Genomic DNA, 26,583 nt, shown 5'->3' with positions numbered 1-26,583 from the left:
GCCCGTATAAAAAGCGGGTTTTGGGCGGTCTTTGGATGGCAAATTATCTACTTGTGCCCAGCCTGTCTGGCCTGAATTTGTTTACGGGCTCACAAATATTAAGCCTGACCTGCCCGGCCTGTCTTAGTTTTTGGGTCGGGCGGCCCGGCCTGCCCGAACTTACACCCCTACATGATAGCGATGAAATCTGGAAATTCTACACAAACGGCCAAAGAAATTTCTTCTTTTCTTATTTCGGCAAAAACTATATGGAAATGAGGACTTGTCAACTTGATTAAGTATATTATTATTCCAAGCAGTAGTAAGCAGCAAAGCTAACAAGAAATCCTGTCTCTGGTTATATAGTCTCAAAATCTACTAAGCACTTCGGAACTTTCAAAGCTACACTTCTCTATTTCACGTTTATCAATAACTACACAGCGAATTTAGAATATCTCATCCTTTTGTTCGTTCGTATCCGCTGTAAGTTAAATCAAATTCAGTTCACTGTGTAGATCATTTTCTAGACTGAAATTTACTGCGATCGTCCGTGTTTTTTGATTCTATCTTCATTACTTCTTATCTGGATTGGGGATCTCATAGGGATCATAATCTTTTGTCAATGCAGATTTCTGCTTAAGACGAATTGTGGTTTATAATTTTCTTCAATTTTTTATGCTACTAATTAGACTCTGTAGCAGGGATTAAAATATGCAGGCTTCAGCATTTTCCGTGAAAGGAAATCTAGGTTCTGATACTGGAATCATAAATAAGTTTGGTCGATTTAACAGTAGAAGAATTTCACCAAGTGTGAAAAATCTGTTGATAACAGACAGAAAATCTAATTGTCAATTAAGACTTGATTCACGCGTTATGGGAGCTGAACTTGCACGTGCAAGAGTTAGAGTAGAAAATATTGGCGGATCATCTGCAAAACCTAGATTCGTCAAGGTTCAAGCATCTGGTTCGTTGATGATATTTAAGTGATTTTTTTTTTTTTTTCAGTTTGAATTCGATTTCTTCTTCGTACCATTGAATTCTCTACGGGTAATTCATTTGCAGGTGAAGATCTTGAAGCTATACCGTCCTCTCCCAAGTCTCAAGGAACATCATCTGGTTCAGTTTTGCCATATGTTGGCGTTGCTTGTTTGGGAGCTATTCTATTTGGCTATCATCTAGGGTACGACATTATTTGCGGTTCAAGTGTGTGACAAGTCACTTGCGCGAATCAGTTTTATTTGAAATCATCTATAAGCATGTGATGTACTATAATTAGTTGTAATGTTGTAAACTAAACCTGTAAAGTTATTCGTCTCCGTGACTAAGCAATTCTTCTGTCCATATGCTAAAAAAGATCTGTATGATTTCGTTTTTGTTCCTGCAGTGTGGTGAATGGGGCACTTGAGTACCTCTCCAAGGATCTAGGCATTTCTGAGAATGCTGTATTACAAGGCAAGTATCCGATGTCTTTGTTGACCATCTCATGATATGAATCCTGGTAAAAATATCGGCTTGCTTTTATATGACAAAATTCCACATGCTAATGTGTATGATGATTAATCCAGACAATTTCCACCGTTGATTAATCCACATGTTGTAGAGTTGCAAGAAAAGTTTAAAATCTTATGTCAATGGAAATGCTTCAGTTAGTTGATGGTTTGAGTGAAATATTTCTTGACATATCAAAACTATAGATGAATAGTACCTTAGCATGCGATGATGCTATTGGTAGAACTATGTCAGTGCCTGCTTACTACTAATCTATAACCGAAAAGAAAAACATCCGAAATTTAGGAGCCATGGTTGTAAACAATAAACTGAATATCTAGTCATACATTAACAAGACCAGTAGTCAGGCCTTTGTTCAAACAGTATTTAGTGCAAGGAGAAAATTCAACTAGAACACGTTATTCTACATGAAACGGTATCTAAAATATGCTGATAAAAATGTAGGAAATGAGCTAATAGGGTTGAATTAAACTTCCACATAAACTGTATTGCTATACTAGTTGCCTCCACAATGCCAGGATTTCAATAGATTGAATACTCTATTCTAAAATGGCAATAGACAGAACATTCAAATTTCATGTATGATTTAGAGTTGGCTTTATACTGTTTGGTTTAGAGTTAATTTTAATATAAGATGTATTGGATCCTGGGGCCTGCTATAATTGACATCCATTTTGATTACCAATCTTTGAAATGAGTACTGGTCATTCTAATTCTTTAGCTTACCGTACTTGCTCTCTATAGAATGATTGATCGTTTTATCTTTGTTATTTGAAGTGCGTGATAAAATCTGACTTTACAAGTTTCAATACTGGTGTGTCCTTGCTAGGATGGATTGTTAGCACGTCCCTTGCTGGAGCTACCGTTGGTTCCTTCACTGGAGGATCATTGGCAGATAAGTTTGGTAGAACAAGGACTTTCCAATTAGATGCCATCCCACTTGCAGTTGGAGCCTTTCTCTGGTTTGTTCTATGCAGTATGCCCTTGGCTAATACTTTGAGATTTGGATCTTGCCTAATCAGTTTGAATTGTTGAACCAGTGCCACAGCCCAGAGCGTACAGACAATGATAATTGGCCGACTACTTGCTGGCATAGGAATTGGTATCTCATCTGCTCTTGTGCCACTATACATATCCGAGGTAGTTCCATATGCAGGTTTAAGTCTAGAAGTGATAGTAACTGTGTCAGTATCCTTAATTTTAGCTAAACGATTTTGATGTTCAGATATCACCAACCAAAATCCGTGGTGCACTTGGATCAGTTAACCAGCTCTTTATCTGTGTTGGAATTCTCGCAGCATTGGTAGCTGGATTGCCTTTAGCAGGAAATCCTTTATGGTACTCCATTATCTCGTATTTTTTGTTGGGCATTGTACTATTGTCTATATGTTCTATGAAATTAATTTATGGATATGCCTAGCAACTAAATCACATAAGAACAACTGTGGAGAAGGTCAGGTAAAGTTTGAAAATGTTATCCAACTTTCACTTCTGACCTGCCTTTTAGCTACAAAACTACCCTACCGATTTCCTATTGTCTCTCATATTCCGTGCATTCTTTTGGCAGGTGGAGGACAATGTTTGGTGTTGCAGTTGTTCCGTCTATTCTATTGGCTCTAGGAATGGCAATGTGTCCAGAAAGTCCTCGGTGGCTTTTTCAGGTTATACACACAAAATCCTGAAATTTATATGTATATACTTCAGTTTATATATATGCTTAGTTGCATAGTTAAGAAGTTATGGATTAATTTGATTAATTCATTATGAAAATCTTCTTCTTTTTTTAGCAAGGAAGGACAGCTGACGCTGAAAGAGCTATAAAGACACTCTGGGGAAAAGAAAGAGTTGCTGAGGTTATGCATGATTTACGCGCAGGCAGTCAGGGTTCTGTGGAACCAGAGGCTGGATGGTTTGATCTATTTAGTTCCCGCTACTGGAAAGGTACATAATATTCATATTTCATTGTTTTTTGGCGCTAAGCAAAATTAACTTGTTAGTCTTGTTGCTGATTGATGATGACTTCTCATTCATTCGTCCGTCCGTACAAGTGCACATTTTTTTTCACAAGCGAAGCTTATTGGATTAGAAGGCATACCAGCATGGCTATTAAACAAGCTTACACAAAAAACAAATAGAGATAGAGCAAGAATGGCATTAAGAGCTAAAAACAGAAAATAATTAAAACAACTAGGATAAAGAAAGAGTTGAATTAAACAACCATTTGATCCATGTGAACTGCATTTAATGCATTCACTTTGCTGGACCAAGATGGAGCATTAATCTTCCCTTGAATAACCACCTTATCTGAATGAGTTTGCTGACCCGGTAAAAGTAAATGATTGCTTGGATATGAAATTTTTTGTTTACATAGAGTTATGGAATTACGGTATGCAGCTACAATGACCTCAAGACTAATGAATGATGAGAGAATTCTCTCTCTTAAAAGCCACGACTGAGGGGAAAGTCCAGATTACTTATAGCCCAGGGACTAGTCAATCAAGTTGGGCTTCAGTCAGCTCTCCCCGCTTAGGGCATTCACGGATAGTACTCTTCTACTGAGAAGTCTCGAACTTGAGACCTCTTCCTCTGGTATATGTAATAAAGAGAGACCAGGCCATCTCTCCTAAACTCGCGATCGATGGAGAAAAGCATAGTTTGACTAAAGGGGCGCCAGTCAAATGGGATTTTCTACACCTAGTTCAAAAACAGAACCTAAAAATTCGATTTGATGAGTAGGGCTCCAGTCGCAAACCTTCTGATTTTCCAGAACCTGATAGTTGGATGTCACTACAGTTATCGAGTAAAACATGACGAAGTATATGCATAGATTTGCTGGTGTAGTATCTTACTATTATGTTGTTTTTGCAGTTGTGAGCGTGGGTGCAGCACTTTTCTTGTTTCAACAGTTGGCTGGAATAAATGCTGTGGTGTATTATTCTACATCTGTTTTCCGCAGTGCTGGAATTGCATCAGATGTTGCTGCAAGTGCTCTTGTTGGTGCATCCAATGTCTTTGGTTAGTCTACTGTTGCTTGTACCTTACGAAGTTAATCCTGCCGAATTTAATAATCTGATTCACATTTTATAGAACAACAAAAGCTATATTATGATCACCCGTTATTTTGTTTAACAGGCACAGCTATAGCATCCTCTTTGATGGACAAACAAGGAAGGAAAAGTCTTCTAGTTACAAGCTTCTCTGGAATGGTAGCTTATCTTTGCTTTGTGTACTCCATATGTTTCAGTACCATAAATTTTGTTCTGCAACATATATAATCGAGATGCAATATTGGCTTAACAATCACAAGCTGTACTGATGGTTACATCTAAATATTTTTGGAACTATACTGAATCATGAACTTGTAAGGTTGGTTTACATGTACCGGAACTTGCAAGAAGATATGCAATATAGCCTAGATGGTTCAAACTAGAAAACAACTAATTACAAACATAATTCTTTTAGTCCAAACATTCTGTAAAACTAAAGCTGAAGGCCCTATGGATGTATTTTCTGACAACGGACTTTCATTTTTGTTCATGAAGGCTGCTTCCATGTTGCTCCTCTCTTTGTCTTTCTCCTGGAAAGTTTTGGCACCATATTCTGGCAACCTTGCCGTTATTGGAACTGTCCTGTGAGTTCGTTTTTATAGTTCTGTTACTTCTGTTTCTTCAACCAATTGCATCTATTGATTTGTGTTTTCCTCTACAAACTCGTTTCTTATAAATTACTCTGAAACAGCTACGTGTTGTCCTTCTCACTCGGTGCGGGCCCGGTGCCAGCACTTCTACTTCCGGAGATCTTTGCGTCCAGAATCAGAGCCAAGGCAGTTGCTTTGTCATTGGGAATGCATTGGGTAAGTCTAACAATGGCTCGGATATAACATATATATGTTACAAATTACAAACTTTGCTTTTATCCTTTTTGGTAATGGCTTCAGTAACTAGTAAGACCATATATTACCAGAAGCCAGAAATCAGTAGTCAGTACCAAAATAATTTTAAATCTCTCCAAATGCCACAATATAACAGGTGTGAAAATCCTGTTATAGCAGTTTAAGAGGATCCATCCATTCTTTCCCTCTCACGGACGTCCGCACACCCACACACATGGCGTAGTGTGCATTATCTTTTGTAAAATCATTCTCGAAAAGGATTGTATCACCACTTCTAGTTATCTAGGTATCACGATGTGAATCTTTAAGTGGTCATAACTTTCTGTAGGAAAGGGTTCAAAGTCACATTTTTTTTTTGTGTCTCGTATATGATCGTTAACTCCTGGATTCTTGTTCAAACAGGTATCTAACTTTGTCATTGGCCTTTATTTTCTGAGCGTGGTAAACAAGTTTGGTATTGGTTCAGTTTATTTGGGATTCGCCATGGTTTGTATTCTTGCTGTTGTGTACATAGCTTCCAACGTGGTGGAAACGAAAGGCAGGTCACTGGAAGAAATAGAACGTGCTTTGACTTCTGCAGTATGACAGTGAAAACAGGGAAGCCATTGTAGAAGTCTTGATTTTTTTTCTTTTTTCTTAACAGTAGTTCCTAGTTCTCCCTAAAGATAAATAGGGAACCTCGCGTCGTTCTAGCGTCTTTCACAACATCATTTTAATTTTGTTATTTAATTGTTTGCCTTTTTGTTTTTTCCAATATCACTTGGGTTTTTCTATCATCATAACTTACAAGACTATTAGGTTTTCTTGAACTTTATGAAGAGAGACTCATTGTGCTGAGTTTTTGGGATCAGAGATGATACACACACCGAAGGTGTGTACCACGATGTGCACCGTGAAGAAATCCAAGGGCTATTAAGGTAGTTGGGGGAGATTTGTAGGGGATAGGGTAAAAGGTAGGGTCCACCATCTTTTTTTCTCTCACACCAAAACTACGGTACACATCACGGTGTACCTTTTCGGTGCACCAAACATTTTCGTATTGTTTTCGGATGGAGACAATGGAGTTGAGTTTACAATGAGTTGTTAAGGTTTAGTTTCATTTTACTACAAATAAAAAATTGATTTTGAATAAGAATTTAGACTCGTTTGGCTGTCTAATGGGTGAATGTTTCATAAACAAAATAGAAATAATTCTTATCCGCATTTTTTTTGTAATGGCTAAACTGCCGTTGTATTGTTAAATCTTTTCTTTTTTTTGGAGTCAGCATATTAAAATAAAGAATACCATGACGATGTTAGATGGTCGGCATGGAAATGGATAAATACTATGCCGACTATTGTAGTTTTTTTTCCCAGAAAACCCACGGTTGACTGTGTCAACCAATTTGTGCGTGAACAACTTGATTGATAGAGATACTAAAACCTGGAATTCAGACCTAGTATAAGCCTTCTTCACTTAAGATAATTGTCAGAGAATAATGAACATTAGGATCCTGATGTCAGGCTATGACAGATACATTTGGCCATTCACTAAATATGGTAGGTTACTGTTAAGTTGTCTTACAAGTTTTTGACTGGTGATTTTATCATAGCTGACGCTAATATGCAAGTTAATCCTTTATATATATGAGACCCTATGGAAACTCGTGAGATTGGGGTCTACCTGGATCAATTGGATATCTATAATATAAAGCAAAATGATTTGTTTGGTGTTAGTGACGGAAATTTTGGTGATCGTTTTTTATGACTAAAATGCCCCTCCATGTTTTCATTATGTTCACATGGGCTATCATAAATCTTAACAAACTGAGGGGCAAATAACTTTCTCTATTATTCTTACTCCTGAAACAAAATCGAACAGCACCAGTAATCGCCTCCTCTCTCTCCATTCCTTTCTTCACCACCGAAATCAAAATCCATGCTCATCCTTATCAATTTCCCTAGCATAAACTTCGAGTAATCTGTACTTAATTTCTAATTTAGGGTTCAGAGTTTTGATTTGATTAAATCACTTCAGAAACTGTAACCCTAAATTGGAATTGGGTGAATAGATTATATCACTTCAGAAGTATCTTCACAAATACTTCCAGATTGGTTTGGTTATTAAACTCATCCTCTTCACTTCAGGTAACGTTTGATTAACTGTTTGTATTTTTGTAAATGCCTAATCGATGGAACCACCACCAACAACAACATCGTTCTCCACCTTCTACACCGTTAGTTAACTGTCTGTATTTTTCTATCACCAAACTCTAAATTAGAAATTGGGTGTGGATTGAATTTGTTGAAATGATAGGATTGAATTGGTTGAAATGATAAGATTGGATTGATTGAATAGGTTGGATTGATTTGATGGTAGGCTTTCATTGATTCAAGTTTGTGAACATCTCCTGTTTGTGTAAATGTCCAAGTGATACCATTGTTGAACTGCATAACATCTTCTATTACTGATCTAGCTCGAGTTCGGGAGCTAACAGAGACTGATACTGAAAAAGAAAGGCGGCTGCGTCGTGCTCAATATAGGGCAAAACTAGATTCGATTACCGAATGAGAAAGACAGGAGCGCAATGAGCGACGTCGTTTGCTTATAGCGCAAGAATTAGTGCAGCAAATCGCCAACTAGATGACCATGAAACCAGTTGTAGGCTTACTGGATTCAATGACATATCTTTAGTAAATGCTCACAAAGAAGGTAATTCTCACAAAGTCAAAGATTTCGGGGCTCATTTTAGAATTTTGAAGATCAGTATTTGTGAAATTCAATATTTAATTTTCCCATATGAATTTTGATTAGTAGCTGAGTAAATAGTATTTTTATCGTTCGATTGTGTTATTAAACAATGATTATCAATTACATCACTTAAAATTGTGGTTTTTTCGTTGAAATTATCATAGGTTTTGAATTTGATCAATGTTGGAGGTGCTTTTTCAATCTGCATATATTTAAACTGCAACAAATACGCAAAGTAATGGTAACTGATTTTGAAATGGTTAATCGCTTCTATTTGCAGGTTCGTTTAAATCTCTGTATGGGGGATGGAGTCTAATTCACTATTTCCATAGGAATCTTTATTTCCTGGTGAAACTCAAGCAACTGTATTTGCTATCTTTAATGTACAAGTAAGTTCTCTCTTCTTCTTTTTTTCTCATGTTTACATTTTTCTCTCAAGTTGAATTGTAGCGACTTCACTTCTAATATTGATAGGTTCAAAAATTTGGAACTGTCACTCATGTTCATACTTAAAAGAAAATTTGTGGCATCAGTCATAGCCTTATTGTGTCCCTGATTTGTGTGAGACTGGCACGTAGACTGCTTAAAAAAATTGTTATCTCATGCTTGATAACTTCTGTGCATTGCACCACATCTCTCTTAACCCTTTGTTTCGCTCATGACTTCATGAGTATATTTTCTTGATATTTCTTCATGCTCGATATCTTCATCAGTGTACTCGAATCCGCCGTATTAGGAATTTAAAGCCCCACGGGAATAGTTGACCTGGTAGCATATTTGTTATAAGATCAAGCCCTGATAAGTACCAGTGTGTTTATCGATTTTTGTTGCCAGTAATTTGAGGTCAGGATTACCCGTTTCGTTAAGCCTAATGTACTTGATTTTACTTTATGTGCAGGTTTTGATGCAAGGGAAAAGAAAAGGCAACTTAGAAGTGTTTCAGCAACTCCAAAAACAAGGCAGATTATTTCATGTGTCCATGCCATGGGAAGGTAGCAAAATTGTTCAGCAAACCGCTGGTGGTCTTCGATTCCTCCGGAGATGCAACAATTTCAGTTTGCTACAAGTGCTGCTTTCTCAATGATAGTCTATGCTGACTATTTTACTACTGCTGGGAAGTTTGTTCAGTGGCCTCACTACAAATGAGCTTCATAATTCCACGCTTTGTTGCACTAAAGGTCATATTGGCCCGTCATCTTCTGCTAAGGGGATCTGCCAGTTTCGATAAAGGCGTGTCATCTTCTCAACTAATAATCAGTGAATTAGTGTGTGCCGCTTACTTTACTTCCATGTACACATATATGTGTTCGTATAAAAATTATTGTAATTTTGGTGTAATGTCCATGTAACATCTTTTGGAAGATAATACAACTTCTTTGGGTTACTGTGTTCTAGAGTTTTAGTAACTGCTTCTAAGATGAGAAGAAACAATTAGGTGCAGTGTAATGGAAACTACTAGCACCAGCACCCTTCCGTCCCCGTGCCATGATGGCAAGGGCAATCCACTAGTACCTAATAAAACAAAAGTAAAACCCAAAGCCCCTTATCCATATATTTTAAAAAATGACCGTGAAAAGATGAGAGTATTCACATACACCATAATCTTTTATTTATCCACCTATAAATCCTTTACCGAAAGTGATTGTCTATGGACAAATTCGAGACAATACAACAAATCGGTATTCACACTTTGTGTGATTGTTTATGGATACGAGATCGAAACAATATGACTATCAAAGTGTGATTACTTGATAATAGGTTCGGACTTAACCAAACTCACTATCAAGTAAAGCGGAGTTAATGTTTGTGTAATTTACTTTCAATTATAATAACAACAATTATACTTGCGGAAAGGAAAAGTAAATGACACATCAAGATTTTGTTAACGAGGAAACCGCAAATGCAGACCCCATGACCAAGTCCAGAATTGAATACTCTCAGAATTAAGCCGCTATACAAAATCTAAATCAACTTCGTATAGTTGAGACCAACCAACTAACCCTAGTTCACTTAGTTTCTTCAGTATCCATGCGCTTCCGTCTTCGATGAGTGCAAGCACTGGAACAATTCCTTTGGATCGTATTCCAAACAGTAAAGGAACAACAAATCTGTTTGGTAACAACTCTCTTGATTCTTTAAGATATCTCAAGTCATATGCAAATGCTATTTTGTTTAGACTAATAAACTCCTTTGCCTGGTTAGATCAATTCAATCTCTATTACCTAGGTAATAAGATTCAGATTTGTAACAAACAAAATAGATCTCAAGAGAACTATTAGGCGTTACCGATCTCACACAACTAATCAATCGAATAAATCTGATTCTAGTTGGATCCCAGCCGATCAAGGTTTGTGCTACACAAAGATATGAGAAACCAATAAGAAATCTTCTTCGTCTTCAAATCTTCTTTAATCTTCAATTAAAACCTGCACACAACACCACTTGAATCTCTTGTGATCAATCAAGCACAGAACGGAGTTTGTTAACAATGGACTATCACAAGATGTCTTTAGATCTACAAACAGTTCTAAAGATATCGTCTATACTTCGATCTAGTTTGAGTGAATCTTATATCAGAAGAGAAGATTCTCAAGAATAAACGAACTAGGTGCAATTGATCGCTGTCATATACGTCAAAAATAAATTACACTTTCTCACTACTCAAAATATAAAATATAGCAAGGGTAAGAAAGGATCATTCCCACAGAGAGGTCTTGGGTTGTCAATATGTTTCGGTTTCTTATGTAAAAGCAAGAGGAGATTTTCTGATTTTATGTAAAGTAAAATAAACTAAAAGCAAAACAAGAAATAAACAAGTAAATCAAATATGTAAAGATATCGGTTAAGGATTTCATCTTCATTCACAAACATGAATTTGTAACAATAACTAGAATTGATATTTAATCTCACATTTTATTAAAAGTCCTAGGATACCTTGATCGCAAGAATATCCCGCTAATTTCCTCTTGTCATCAACAAACACATTAAAAGATGCGAAAGTGAATTCTACCTAGAAAGCAACCTAAAGTGTAAAAGTACAATTAAGTTTAACTCTCTAAGAGCACTAAGTTCTATGAAATAAGACTAATCAATGCAAACGAATGTGTAAAAGCACTAATCCATTTTAACATAGGTTATGATCCACTTGTGACTACTAGGATGTATCACTACAAGCAGTACTCGCAATTATGCTACTTGTAATCAGGAATTATCACTTTTTCGTATATTAAAACCCTAATCTAGCAATAAAGATGAAAACAAACTCAATTGATTCGCGACTCGACTAAACTAGCATTCTAATCATAAAACAATATCAATAGTGAATCATAAGCAACAAGTATGGAGACAAAACTAAATCATTGCACAAACCCATGCTTGGAAATCCAATTTATTCCTTAACCAAAAGAGAATTATCTACTCATATCAATGGAGTCATAAACAAGAAGAAGCAATAAAACTATCATGTTGTAAACCCTAGGACCGAAGTAGAAGTAAAAGATGAGATTCGATTAAGATAGGAAAGGTCTTGCTTTTATATCCTTTCTGTTCACCTAAAATTCAATCCCCGTAACTAGCTCAGCCCATTGCCAAAACTGAATCTCAGACAGCCTATTAGCCAGATCAAAATCCATCTGAGTAAGTACTGGATCTGCTGAGTCAGATCGACTCGCCGAGTTAACTCGCCTGAACAACATACAGGCAGAGTTCTGCTTCTTTCCAGGCAATTTCTAGGCTAACTCTGGCCAATTTCTTCTCCCCTGCAAACCTAACATTCATGTAGCATTCATACCCATTCAGTCACACACATATCTAATGAAGCAAGGTTTCCATTAGTTGCACTGTCTTCAGATTTGAGTTTCTATCTCCACAGGCACTGCTCCGACATCTTTAGTTGCACCAGTTGCAGCAAACTTCACAGCTCCACCAACTACTGCTCTTTGCATTGCGTCGCAGCCTTCATAATAACAACACACAACTTCCTCAATCCCTGCACTTTCAGCTTCATCAATCCACATCAGTACCACAACTAACAGTTGCAAAAGCTGCATCTCCAAAACTTGAAATCTCTGCCCATAGCTTCACACAGATTCCCCCATGGCAGCAACAACTCATTTCTGCAGACTCAAATTCAATCAACACAACCCCTGAACTTGAGTCATTCCTCTCAACTTCAAACTCCATCGATTGCATCACTTCAGCCTCATAACCAGCTGCACATTCACCATAACTTGCATCTTCTCAGCCATTAACTAACAGCTACCCATGTCAGTTCCTTAAATCAGCACCACCAACTCTGTCACAGCCATACTATCTCCATTCAACTCTAGCCATCAGTTTCCTCACGAGCAGCAGCATCCACCATCTTGCCTGTAAACACCAGCAAATCTATCTACAGCCCTAATTTCTCATTGAGTTCCTCCATTGCAGCTGCACCCATGACCTGCGATTCCTCATGCATCATCTGTAATTGCACTGCCATCTCCAACAGTTCCACTTCTCATTTCAGCATCATGACAATCATTTGTTCAGCACCTGCAACTGCACATGTAGCTTTATCTGCAACTCTTGCTCAGCTCAAACTCTCACAGCAGCCCCATTCTGCTCTATGATGTGATTTGTAGATAGTGGTAAAAGTGGTTCGATTCTCAGACTTGTGAAGGATATTAATTAGACTTAAATTCTAATATTAAAATAGAAAACTCACTAAAAATTATAGCAAACTCAATCAAAGATGATATCAATATTAAAAGAAACACTGAGGCTAAGATTCCACTATTTTCCAAGTTCAAAGTGATTAAACCAATACTTATATTTATGCAATTTTCTTGTTTAATTTGATTCTAAAATATTGCAACAAGTAGATTTTCAAAAGTAATAATTGTAAATACCAAGTATGAAGTATCAAAAGTCTTAAAACTAAGCATACTCAATCAAAATAGATCACAATCACTCAAATAAAAATCATATTCAATAATAGTTCAAGGCAAATAATCATATAATTATTGCAAATAAAAAGATAAAATAAAATATACCACTTTTTGTTGGAAAAATAGCTTCCTCTATCGCCTCAGCAATGGGGTTTAGCTCCTCATATTAATCATGATCTCAAAATATGTGTTTGTTGCTCAAAAGATGATTAAAAGAGTGAAAAGTAATAACACAGACTGTTTGCAACAGTGTATTGGTGTTGCAAAACAGCTGTTACAATGGAACTGTTACAGAAAAACTGTTGCTTTGTCGCTGATTTTAAGACCCTAGAATACGACTGCCCTGCACAGCTTAATGTTCTTCAGCTGTTAAACAACGACACTGACTGTTTCCCGTGCGTCAATGTTCTTCGCGTTCTTCCTCTTCAGCAACAGCAGCAGCAGAAACAGAGTTTGGTAAAGCTCTGATTTCTTCTTCTCTGGCTCTCTTTAAGTTCCCAAACTCTCGACACCTCTTCTATATGACCCAAGACATCTATTTATATCAAAAATACCGATTAAATCTCTCCCAAATCTTCCAAAATCTCTTTCCTTCTCTTCACGGCCAAGTTGCGGCAATTTCTTGTTTTAGAATTTCTACGCGTTTCTGAGCTTTCCTTTTTATTCTAAACTCTTCCTTAAATAGATACAAATCTTTGGGAAGGTTTACAGCGTTTTAATCTCTCTAAAATTCCCTAAAACAGGTCACACACGTGACTTTCCATATTTTCTGTTGTGAGAAAAATCCGTCGATCGAGCCCAGTCTAATCGATTTAAACACCCATATCAGATTCCTAGACCCATAAGGATTCTATCCTATGAAAATCATAGGTTTAATCGACCTCAAACTCCTCCAAATCACGATTGCCAAAACTGCTCTTCACTGCACTATTTTCCCGCCAAAACCTGGTTTTTGAAATGTTGAAGATGGTTGCCCCTTATCCAGAGTAGGGGTGCGATTAGAAACTGCCTGGAAATGGGATGCCCCTTAGTAATTAGGTTACTCCTTATCCAAAGTGAGAGTCTGAATAGCAAATGTCCTCCGGGTGCTTTCCGACAACTTTTCGAGCCAATTTTTTCCAAAAATGTTTATTGGCCAAAAACACCTACAATTAAATAAAACACCATAATAAGTACAAAAATGAGCCCTAATAATATATAGAATCGAGACAAATCGGACACAAAAATGTGTCTATCAAATACCCCAAACCTATTATTTGCTAGTCCTCGAGCAAAAATAAAATAGAAATAAAATCCTAACTCACTGTCGCAGGCATCGTCGATTGCATTTAGCGTATGCAATAAGCCTTTAAACCCCTAGGTGTCCCTAGTGGCGGAGTGTTGTCTCCGGAGGGCTTACCAGAGATATACCCACAAAACCTTTATACTCCAGACCCTAGCTATCTACACAGAACCTTGGAAGGCACTAAAGAATCTCCTTGGTTGGCATACTTATTGACTACAGGAGGAAGTACCCTGATGCGAAATTCCAATTGTTGTACACGAGTTTGCACTCAAGCATACTAAAATTTATATGAAGTGACAGAGCTCTACTCAGATAGTCGCACTATGGACATCAATATCCGTAGTCAAAACTAATCACATGGATAGATCAAGAAGATGGATATAGAAAAACATAGATGGTTTTGATGTTTACTAGGTGAGCGCTGTTTCTCATATCTGTCTGAAGGCCTCCGCCAAAATGAACCTATCCTAATGGACTGAGATACGGTCTGACTAATATCAACACACTGGCATATACAAGGGTACCAGTGTCGATAATCCTAACTCTAGGTCAACACAACTGGCATATACAAGGGTTCCAGTGGTCGACTTTATTGAATTTATTCCAGTTGGTCTGATGGTCTTGGTCTTTTTTTTTTTTTTTTTGTATCTCAATCACTCTAATTCACCCTAGCATTGGTAACAACTTGAATCGTGAGCCCCCCTAATCACTTAGAGAAACATAGTTTAAAAACAAAAAAAATAAAAACAGAAGTGAAAAGGACTCAACGAGATATGGTGAAACTATCATGTTATTTCTAACACCTGAGCTCTGTGCTTTTATGAATAGACTCTTTAGATGTTGCCATCTAGTCAGATTGGTTCCTCAACTCCTACAACCAAAATGCTTCCATCCACTTAGATTGGTTAGTGCCATCCTTAATAGGGATAAATTTCTAGGCTCTGGAGTTTATTTATTGCAACGAAAAGGTAACAAAAAGTTCTACCCCACCCCCAAACTTAAATCTAACATTGTCCTCAATGTTTCTAATCAAAGAACAGTACCAAAAATATAAGTAACATGAGGAAATAGTAAAGAGAGAAGTCGGAAAGATAGTACCTGGGTGAAGTGTAACCAAAAACCTACAAAAATATTATACAACATACAAAATCGCCTCGATGGTCAATCAAGGTAAACAGGGTCCTCCAGAGGGACCTCCTCAACATCACCTGTAGGAAAAGGCTCTAAAAAGGGCTTCAATCGCTGACCGTTAACCTTCGAAGAACTACTACCATCTGGTGTCTCAATCTCAACAGCGCCATGAGGAAAAACAGTACGGACCACAAAAGGACCGGTCCACCGAGAGCGCAACTTCCCGGGGAATAGATGCAAACGAGTGTCATACAGAAGAACTTTTTGACCTGGAGAAAATGACTTTCGTAAAATATTCCTATCATGCACAAGTTTCATTTTGTTCTTATACTCCTTAGCACTATCGTATGCATCTCTACGAATCTCGTCCAACTCATTGAGCTGGAGCTTTCTTTGAGCTCCTGCCTTGTCAAGTGAAAAGTTTAAGTTCTTAATAGCCCAATAGGCTCGATGCTCTAACTCAACAGGCAGGTGACATGCCTTGCCAAACACTAAACGATAAGGTGACATTCCAATGGGTGTCTTAAACGCAGTACGGTAAGCCCATAAGGCATCAGTAAGCCTCGACGACCAGTCTTTCCTATTTGGATTAACTGTTTTCTCTAGAATACGTTTAATTTCCCTATTGGAAACCTCTACCTGACCACTAGTCTGAGGGTGATATGGGGTTGCTACTTTATGGGTAATACCGTATTGTTTCATTAAAAGAGAAACGGTCTATTACAAAAGTGTGAACCTCCATCACTAATTATAGCTCGCGGCGTACCAAAACGTGTAAGTATATCTCTTTCAAAAACTGGACTACGACCCTGTGGTCATTCGTTTACACGGAACCGCCTCAACCCACTTAGACACATAGTCTACAGCGACAAGTATGTAAAGATAACCAAACGAAATAGGAAATGGACCCATAAAATCAATGCCCCACACATCAAAGACCTCAATCACTAAAATAGGGTTCAAAGGCATCATATTTCTACGGGAAATGGTTCCTAACTTCTGGCAACGCTCACAAGAAACACAATGACTATGGGAATCTTTAAACAACGAAGGCCAGTAAAATCCACACTGCAAAATCTTAGCAGCAGTCTTCTTAGCACTAAAATGACCCCCACATGCATGTTCATGACAAAAGGAGATAATACTAGACTGGTCACTCTCAGATACACATCTCCTAATAATCTGGTCCGGACAATACTTAAACAGATAAGGATCGTCCCAAAAGAAATGCTTAACCTCGGCTAAAAACCTAGAACGATCTTGCTTACCCCAATGTTGAGGGGTTCGACCAGTAACAAGATAATTCACTATATTTGCATACCAAGGTGATTGGGAAACAGAGAACAATTGTTCATCAGGAAAGCTATCCCTTATAGGAAGGGAATCACTAGGGGAACTAACAACTAGCCTAGACAAGTGTCTGCTACTACATTTTCTGCACCCTTTTTGTCTCTAATGTCTGGGGAAAATTCCTGTAACAATAGGATCCATCTAATCAATCTAGGTTTGGTATCCTTCTTAGATAAAAGGTATTTCAAAGCAGCATGATCTGTATAGATTATGATCTTAGAACCTAATAGGTAGGACCTAAACTTATCCAAGGCAAACACGATGGCTAAAAGTTCCTTCTCGGTAGTTGTGTAGTTCATTTGGGCATCATTCAGAGTTTTGCTAGCATAATAAATCACATGAAGTAATTTGTTTTCTCGTTGTCCTAAAACGACGCCTATAGCATAATCTGAAGAATCACACATAATCTCAAAGGGTAGGTTCCAGTTAGGTGCCTGGACTATCGGGGCAGTAGTGAGTAAAGTTTTAAGCTTCTCAAAAGCCTCTAAACAAGCATCATCAAAGACAAACTTAACATCTTTTGCAAGCAAATTGCAAAGAGGTCTAGAAATCAAGCTAAAATCCTTAATGAATCGACGGTAAAAACCTGCATGCCCTAGGAATGACCTAATATCTTTTACGGTTTTTGGGACCTGTAAAGTCTTAATAAGGTCAACTTTGGCTTTGTCTACCTCTATACCCTTTGAAGAGACGATGTGCCCTAATACAATTCCTGATTTAACCATGAAATGGCATTTTTCCCAATTAAGCACTAAATTTTTTTCCTTACACCTAGTCAACACTAATGTCAAATGATGCAAGCACTCATCGAAAGATGAACCAAACACTGAAAAATCATCCATAAAGACCTCTAAGAACCGTTCTACCATATCAGAAAATATGCTCATCATACAACGCTGAAAAGTTGCAGGGGCATTACATAGCCCGAAAGGCATGCGTCTATACGCAAAGGTACCAAAGGGACAGGTAAAAGTGGTTTTCTCTTGGTCTTCTGGGGCAATAACGATCTGATTATAACCGGAGTAGCCATCTAAGAAGCAATAGTGACTATGTCCAGCTAATCGCTCTAGCATTTGGTCGATAAAAGGAAGGGGAAAGTGATCCTTCCTTGTGACCTTGTTCAATTTCCTATAGTCAATACACACACGCCATCCCGTGGTCACTCGGGTTGGGATTAATTCATTATTATCATTCTGGACTACAGTGATACCTGATTTCTTGGGGACAACCTGAACAGGGCTGACCCACTTACTGTCTGAAATTGGGTAAATAATACCCGCATCTAACAACTTAAGCACCTCTTTTCGAACTACCTCTTTCATGTTAGGGTTCAGTCGACGTTGCATCTCCCTAGAAGGTTTGGAGTCTTCCTCTAAATGAATCTGATGCATACACACAGTAGGACTTATACCCTTAATGTCTGCTATAGTCCACCCTAAAGCTTCCTTATTGTCTTGAAGTACATTTACTAGCCTACTTTCCTGATCACTATCCAAATTGGAAGCTACAATCACAGGTAAAGTCTCAGATGGGCCTAAAAACACATACTTTAGAGTATCGGGTAGTGGTTTAAGGTCCAACTTTGGGGGCTCTTCTAAAGAAGGAATTAGGGTAGTCTCAGAAACTGGTAACGGTTCGAACCTAGCTTTCCATCTATCAGTGTCTAACACAGGGGTAGAATCTAATAGAGCATTCACCTGTTCAATAGTGCTATCGTCGTCAAAATCTAAACCAAAATGGGATAGACAACTTTCTAATGGGTCTTCAGACAAGATGTTTGGTAATGACTCCTGAACTAAGGCTTCTATCATGTTCACCTCCTCAACACATGTGTCATCTAGCTCATGAGGTTGCTTACTGACATTAAAAATGTTCATCTCCATAGTCATTACCAAAAGATAAACTCATCACACCATTTCGACAGTTAATGATCGCATTAGACGTAGCTAAAAATGGGCGACCTAAAATCACAGGTATCTGGTTCTCTGGGTCAGGGACAGGTTGGGTATCTAGGACCACGAAATCCACTGGATAAATAAACTTGTCGACCTCAATAAGAACATCCTCGATAACACCTCGAGGGATTTTAACAGACCTATCAGCTAACTGCAGTGTCATCTGAGTAGGTTTCATTTCACCAAGTCCTAGCTGTAAGTATACATGGAATGGCAGTAAGTTCACACTGGCTCCTAAGTCAAGTAAAGCTTTTTCTACCCGGAAGTTACCTATTGTGCAAGCAATGGTAGGAGAACCTGGGTCTTTGTACTTTGGAGTTGTGGTGTTCTGAATGATTGAACTTACGTGACTAGCTAAAAAGGCTTTCTTATGGACGCTAAGTTTTCGCTTTCGCGTACACATATCCTTAAGGAACTTGGCATAAGCAGGAATTTGCCTAATTGCATCTAATAAGGGAAGGTTTATGGTAACTTGCTTAAAAACCTCCACTATGTCATTAAAGTTCGATTCCTTCTTTGTTGGTACTAATAGCTGAGGAAATGGGGCTCTAGGCCTAAAATCAGACCTTTCAGGAACCGAATTCACATCACAGAAACTTTATCAGTCTCTTCAGCTACTGGTCCTGAGAGGTGAGATCCTGAGGGGTGAACTACAGTATGTTCACTATCGGGCATGGTTACCTTATTGTCTACAACTCTACCACTTCTAAGGGTTCTAACAACATTCAATTGATTCGATGGTTTTGCACCTAATTCATGAACTCCTCTAGGGTTGGGTTGTGTTTGACTAGGAAACTTACCTTTTTCTCTCAAAGAATCACTTATCAGACCAACCTGGGTTTTTAACTCGGAAATAGCCTGACTATTTTCTTGTCCTATCCTGTTACTAGCTTGTAGACTCTGTTCTACGGATAACTGGAATTTTGCAGTTTGCTGAGTTAACAAGGCGAGAGATTCCTCTAAACTTAGGATTTTCTTATCTGACTGATTCTGAAACTGAGCTAGTCCTGAAGGATTCTTAGTATAGCCAAAACTGGGGAGCATTAGATTACTCTAAACTGACCTTTGACTTTGGGCCTTAGACCACGAAAGGTTCAGATGGTTTCTCCAACCAGGATTATAGGTTTCTGAATATGGGTCAATCTTTTGACGGTTATCAAATCTAGTGTTATTATAAAGAGCATTGGCCTGCTCTTCAATATTCTGGCCTTCCCAAAAAGGCTCCACTCTACCACTAGTCTGGCCCACTTCTAAGGCTTCTAACCTTTTTGCTATAGCAGCAATTTTGGCATCTGATTCATAGCCTCCTTCTACCCTATTAACGTTTCCTCTACTTAAAAGAATTGTTTTCTGGGGTGCCCTACTATTTTCCCATTGCTGGGTTTTTTCGGCGATTTCATTAAAAAATTCCATCGCCGCATCAACAGTTTGGTTTTCAAATCCACCAGTGCATAGAGACTCAACCATGGTCGTTGTGGAATAATATAAACCCTCATAAAGGATCTGAACTAGCCTAACCTTTTCTAAACCATGATGAGGACACTGGGATAATAAATCATTGAACCTTTCCAAATACCTATATAAAGATTCTCCCTCTTGTTGTGAAAATGTGCATATTTGCGTCCTAATAGACGATGTTTTGTGCCTAGGGAAAAACTTATTGAAAAAGGCAGATGTAAGTTGTTCATATGTCTCAATTGACTCGGAGTCCAAACTATACAGCCACGACTTGGCCTTATCTTTCAGGGAAAATGGGAATAACCTAAGTTTCAAAGCATCATCATCTAAGCCTCTAATTCTTAGAGTACTACAAATTTCCTCAAAATCCCTAACATGGTAATAAGGGTTTTCATTTTCTTTCCCTAAAAAGATTGGGAGCATCTGTAAGGTCCCAGGTTTCAGTTCATAGGGTGCCTCCGTTTCAGCTAACTTAATACACGAAGGACGGGTAGTCCTAGTTGGATTCAACAAAGCTTTCAAAGTTGCCATTTCTGGCGCTATCGGAGCAACATGGATTCTCTCCTCAGTCAAAGAACGTTCAAAAACAGACTCTTCAAAAGCCGTACTTTCTAGATTAAGGTAATAGAGAGGCTTCGAACTACTAGGTTTCTCTTTAACAAATCTACCTAGTGCGTCTCTTTTACGATCAGGCATACAATAGAATTTTCTAAATTGGAAGGGTAAGCAAACACAGATCAAGGCCGACTCAACCAAATCAAACCTATTGATTTCTAGCAAACAAAAAGCATGATGGCTCCACTTAGATTGTTTCTAGACCAGTTTCTAATCCTTCGAACGGTAATTCGTTACAATTTAAGCAAACCCCTCTGGAATCAATCCGAGTTAACGTAAGTTGAATAGAGGCGAGGGAAGCTCGGTGGAGCTTTGATACCCAAGGCCTCACTGGTATTACAAGGCGGCGCAGTCACGCATTCAACTTACAGAAACCGTCAAGAACTTCGAAGTATGCTTAAAAGAGTAACCAATATTTTTCGAATGACTTTCCTGTTAAGCTCGTTACCTTATCGGTCTCGTTCTAGTCAAAATTTTAGGCTTAGGTTCACGTAGGTTACGTGTTCCTAAAGCGGGCAAGAAGAGAATGATGATGAAATCCGAACCCTTATCTTGTATGGCCATGCCTTGCCCTTTACTAGAAAAATAAATGTCTGTATTCAGTCCTCAACATATATGCATACGAAGGAGTCCAGTAACTCGCTTATAGGGGATTCACGAGTGTTTAGAATCTTACCTCTCGTTCCAGACGAGGGATGAATCGGTTGTAGTCGACTCGGGCCACTGACTCCGATGTCTAGTGTACGAACCCAAGGTGCAGAGACAATATCGTAATTGTCCTCCTTCTCTGCAAACAGTTTATATTTAAAGTACCCTTCCGTAGGGTAATAAAAAAAAATAATGTCCCAAAGTCCAAAAGTCCAAAAAAAATAAAGTAAAATTACAAAAATAATAAACCCTAATACAGTTTTTTTTGTTTTATTTTTTTTAAATAAAATTAACAAACCCTAAACTAAAATTGTCTAAAATAAAATTGTCTTCGTTTCTGTTCTTTTTGCTTAAATCTTTAGCTCCAAGTCTTTATGAAATCACCAAACTCCTTGGCTCAATTTTCTTTATGATCCAGAACCTGTAGACACAAGATAAATACCCAAAAACATAAAAAAGGACAAAAATAATAATAAAAAAAAATAATAAATCTAAAACCCTAAAAACAAGTCCCCGACAGCGGCGCCAAAAATTGATGTGATTTGTAGATAGTGGTAAAAGTGGTTCGATTCTCAGACTTGTGTAGGATATTAATTAGACTTAAATTCTAATGTTAAAATAGAAAACTCACTAAAAATTATAGCAAACTCAATCAAAGATGATATCAATATTAAAAGAAACACTGAGGCTAAGATTCCACTATTTTCCAAGTTCAAAGTGATTAAACCAATACTTATATTTATGCAATTTTCTTGTTTAATTTGATTCTAAAATATTGCAACAAGTAGATTTTCAAAAGTAATAATTGTAAATACCAAGTATGAAGCATCAAAAGTCTTAAAACTAAGCATACTCCATCAAAATAGATCATAATCACTCAAATAAAAATCATATTCAATAATAGTTCAAGGAAAATAATCATATAATTATTGCAAATAAAAAGATAAAATAAAATATACCACTTTTTGTTGGAAAAATAGCTTCCTCTATCGCCTCAGCAATGGGGTTTAGCTCCTCATATTAATCATGATCTCAAAATGTGTGTTTGTTGCTCAAAAGATGATTAAAAGAGTGAAAAGTAATAACACAGACTGTTTGCAACAGTGTATTGGTGTTGCAAAACAGCTGTTACAATGGAACTGTTACAGAAAAACTGTTGCTTTGTCGCTGATTTTAAGACCCTAGAATACGACCTCCCTGCACAGCTTAATGTTCTTCAGCTGTTAAACAACGACACTGTTATGCGACTGTTTCCCATGCGTCAATGTTCTTCGCGTTCTTCCTCTTCAGCAGCAGCAACAGCAGAAACAGAGTTTGGTAAAGCTCTGATTTCTTCTTCTCTGGCTCTCCTTAGGTTCCCAAACTCTCGACACCTCTTCTATATGACCCAAGACATCTATTTATATCAAAAATACCGATTAAATCTCTCCCAAATCTTCCAGAATCTCTTTCCTTCTCTTCACGGCCAAGTTGCGGCAATTTCTTGTTTTAGAATTTCTACGCGTTTCTGAGCTTTCCTTTTTATTCTAAACTCTTCCTTAGATATATACGAATCTTTGGGAAGGTTTACAACGCCTTAATCTCTCTAAAATTCCCTAAAACAGGTCACATACGTGACTTTCCATATTTTCTGTTGTGAGAAAAATCCGTCGATTGAACCCAGTCTAATCGATTTAAACACCCATATCAGATTCCTAGACCCATAAGGAGTTTATCCTATGAAAATCAGAGGTTTAATCGACCTCAAACTCCTCCAAATCACGATTGCCAAAACTGTTCTTCACTGCACTATTTTCCCGCCAAAACCTGGTTTTTGAAATGTTGAAGATGGTTGCCCCTTATCCAGAGTAGGGGTGCGATTAGCAACTGCCTGGAAATGGGATGCCCCTTAGTAATTAGGTTACCCCTTATCCAAAGTGAGAGTCCGAATAGCAAATGTCCTCCGGGTGCTTTCCGACAACTTTTCGAGCCAATTTTTTCCAAAAATGTTTATTGGCCAAAAACACCTAAAAATAAATAAAACACCATAATAAGTACAAAAATGAGCCCTAACAATATATAGAATCGAGACAAATCGGACACAAAAATGTGTCTATCACTCTAAATCATCGTCATTCCATCTGCACAGCAACAACACCACCAGTGCATTTCTGCAAAGAGTTGTGAAGCCACCTGCATTTCCATTACCATACAGATAATCTCTGCAATCTCCGCTTTAGGACTTCCAAGAACCCACTGTTCTAAACATGGCATCCATATACCCATATGCCATCAGTTCATACCCATACATCACAGACCCAGGCATCACCAAGCCAACTCGAACCATCTTGAACTGCAACAAAGCCAACCCTTCACTGCGAATCTATTCATTGTGACACAACACCAGCTTCAATATCAATTTCACCTCCAACTGCAACTTCACACTCAAGTTGCACAACCCATACAGTCACCAACAATTCCTTGTATCAAATTCTGTCCAACCGAACTCAATGGCAACATCACCATCTTAGTTCCTCCTTGCTCCTATAATCATTAACTCATACAACCCATTAATCCTTGAAGAAACGATGTTCCATCCTAGCCAATTGCACCGCCAGATTCATCTCCAATTGCAACTCATAACCCTTTGAATCAGTACAAGTCACCAAAATCATATTTTTTTTACCATAATTCCCACAAGTTCTTCCATCGGCATCAAGATTCAGTGGCACCAGTATTACCATCTTCTAATTCTCAGCTAACCCATAAGCAACTGTCCAGAACAACATCTTCTACTTCTCAATTTCAGCTCAATTCGACAACACCAAACTCCAATTAAATGGCAGTTCTTCATCTGGTACTTCAGCAGCAACACCAACTCCACTACTGTATCACCATCAAACTCTTAATTCCATGGATTCAAACTCTGACCAAAACCCATCTTTACTTTCATCTTTTCTTCCTGGATTTCTCTCTTTGATTGTAGAAACCCTAAATTCCCCTTCTGAATCGAACTCGAATTCCATTTCCTGCTCAGCTTATAAATGGCAACACCAACACAACCAAAACCCCTCTCAATCTCTTCAATTTCTTCTTTTAATGACTGCAGTTCTTCCTTAGTCTCTTCTTAAGAGAACATCACCATTTTCTGAATCGATTGAACTATCAACTTCATTAATTGATTTCTCTGAGTTCCTCTGACGATCTCCATGGCCTCCTTCTATCAGTTTCAGGTAGAGAGGAATAAATGTAAATGATAAGAGAAATTCTTCTCTGATTTTTAGGTCTTCTGTAGGAGAATAAACCTGGATATAGCCTCCCAGGTGTACTAGATAAGGGTTAACCAGAATTCTAGGCACCCCGTAAGTTGATATGAGCCACCGTAGAATGATGACTCCATTTCCTCCATTATGCTTCTGACAGCGGTTTCCTGTGCAACGACGATTATTCCCTCCTTGCTCCAAATGAACGCTCTTTTGTTCGCTTGAATTCTTCCACCAACAACAGCCGTCTTTTACTTCTCAAATTCACTTCTTCTCTTTAATTTCTTTTCATCACTAAAGTTGTCATGCTTTTCAGACTATATTTACATCACTACAGCCGACACGCTTTTCAGGTCGAGATGAAGAAATAAAAGCAAATAATGAGAAATAATCCGCCTCCAACACTTTTGTCCTTTTAAGCGATGTTTCTTCTCCTTTTGTTCCAAATGACTCCAAAGTACCTAAACACTCAAAAGAAAACATAAGATACATAATTTACAAGAAAACTTAGCAAAGAAAGCATAAATAATAGATAAATATTAAGGTATTTTAGATACCTATCAAATTCCCCCATACTTAGACTTTACTAGTCCTCGAGCAAATCAAACAAAATAATTCTAAAATATACAAACAACTCCATGTCGCTGAGGATACGGTTACTCTTAGCATGAATAACAGGCCTTTGAACCCCTAGGTGTCCCTAGTGGACGAGTTATAGTCTCATGAAGGTTTACAAGAGGTCTGCCTACAAAACCTATATTTTCAACTCCATCTACCTGTGAAAAATCTATGAACGAATCCAAAATGGCTATTGGAGGAGGTACCCTGATGCGAATCCAAATCAATATATATGTAAGCTAAGCTCTACTCAGAAAGTTGAACAAAACACAATACTCGGAATCTGACTAACCACAATCACACATGAATAGATTAAGAAGATGGATATATAGGTAGATGTTTGCGAATGTTGAGTAAGTGAATGGTGTTTACCATATATGTCTGAAGGTCACCGCCAAGATGAACCTATGAATCCTAATGGATTAAGATACTGGTCTGAATTCTAATATTAACTCAGCTGTCATATACAAGGGAACCAGCAGTCGATAATCCTAATTTTAGATCAACTCGACTGGAAAATACAAGGGAACCAGCGGTCGATTTATTAATTGAGCAATAATAATAATAACTTTTTCTTTTTTTTTTTCTTTTTTTTTTCACTTTCTTTTTTGTTTTTTCGAATTGACAACATGATTAGATCTTTTGGATCCAAGCGCATGCTTCTTGTCAGAAGATTACATGGTAATTCCCGTGGATCCTGCATTCCACGCTTGCTTAGGCGACAGAGACAGGGAGAACACACACATATTGCTATCCAAGTGTCTTTTTTTTGTAGTAACTCAATCACTCTATTTCATCCTAGCAGTAATAACAATTCGATGTTAGTGACCCACCAAATCACTTAGAGAAACAAGAAAATATTGCAAAAATATAAACAGAAAGTGATATGGTGACATTCCGAGATATGGTAACAACTATCATGTTACTTCTAACACATGAGCTCTGTCGGTTCTTTTAGTTAATGGGTTCCTCAACTCCTGCAGCCAAGATGGTTCCATCCATTTAGATTGATAGTGTCATCCTAAAGACACATGTTTCTAGGTTTCGGAGTGTATAAAACAAAAACAAAAAAAATTCACTAAAGGCATCAACCAAACTATACAAACAGATAAATGCTCCCCCACACTTAAACTTTACATTGTCCTCGATGTAAAATTTAGTCATTCAAAGTAAAGTTCAAGGTGATAAATTCCGCAAATGATATGCAAAAACAAAGATAAAATGCTTAAAAATAAAAAGATA

At 37.7% G+C, this 26,583-nt stretch overlaps 1 protein-coding gene, 1 long non-coding RNA gene and 1 pseudogene across 4 annotated transcripts; all 3 read left to right on the top strand.

Moving 5' to 3' along the window:
• Positions 1-217: 217 nt before the first annotated feature.
• LOC113303118 (plastidic glucose transporter 4-like) lies at positions 218-6,230 on the top strand. 2 transcript variants are annotated; one of them, XM_026552114.1, is made up of 14 exons: positions 218-462; positions 697-943; positions 1,042-1,159; positions 1,364-1,431; positions 2,318-2,450; positions 2,529-2,628; positions 2,714-2,826; positions 3,056-3,149; positions 3,276-3,429; positions 4,357-4,503; positions 4,621-4,694; positions 5,031-5,119; positions 5,227-5,341; positions 5,783-6,230. In XM_026552114.1, the coding sequence occupies exons 2-14, from the start codon at positions 853-855 to the stop codon at positions 5,963-5,965; spliced, it is 1,479 nt and encodes a 492-aa protein (XP_026407899.1). In that variant the 5' UTR covers positions 218-462; positions 697-852; the 3' UTR covers positions 5,966-6,230. The 2 variants fall into 2 exon arrangements, with proteins under 2 accessions (XP_026407899.1, XP_026407898.1); XM_026552113.1 differs by having other exon boundaries at positions 681-943.
• Positions 6,231-7,180: 950 nt separating this feature from the next.
• On the top strand, positions 7,181-9,494 carry LOC113304629. Of its 2 annotated transcripts, XR_003338265.1 has the most exons (4): positions 7,181-7,507; positions 7,719-8,072; positions 8,392-8,500; positions 9,010-9,494. It is a non-coding gene; the product is annotated as an uncharacterized LOC113304629 (long non-coding RNA). The 2 variants fall into 2 exon arrangements; XR_003338264.1 differs by having other exon boundaries at positions 7,191-8,072.
• A 10,791-nt stretch (positions 9,495-20,285) lies between these two features.
• Positions 20,286-20,385, top strand: LOC113307211 (annotated as a pseudogene).
• Positions 20,386-26,583: the final 6,198 nt, after the last annotated feature.

Source organism: Papaver somniferum, chromosome 8 (genome assembly GCF_003573695.1).
Source record: "Papaver somniferum cultivar HN1 chromosome 8, ASM357369v1, whole genome shotgun sequence".
Taxonomy (NCBI): Eukaryota; Viridiplantae; Streptophyta; class Magnoliopsida; order Ranunculales; family Papaveraceae; genus Papaver; species Papaver somniferum.
Note: the sequence above shows the minus strand (reverse complement) of the source record. Positions and strands in the feature narration are given on the sequence as shown.

Coding starts and splice junctions, on each gene's coding strand:
- LOC113303118 (XM_026552113.1), top strand. CDS start 691: ATGCAGGCTTCAGCATTTTCCGTGAAAGGAAATCTAGGTTCTGATACT. Junction 2,827..3,055: donor TTAGCAGGAAATCCTTTATG/GTACTCCATTAT, acceptor TTCTTTTGGCAG/GTGGAGGACAATGTTTGGTG. Junction 5,342..5,782: donor TGTCATTGGGAATGCATTGG/GTAAGTCTAACA, acceptor TTGTTCAAACAG/GTATCTAACTTTGTCATTGG.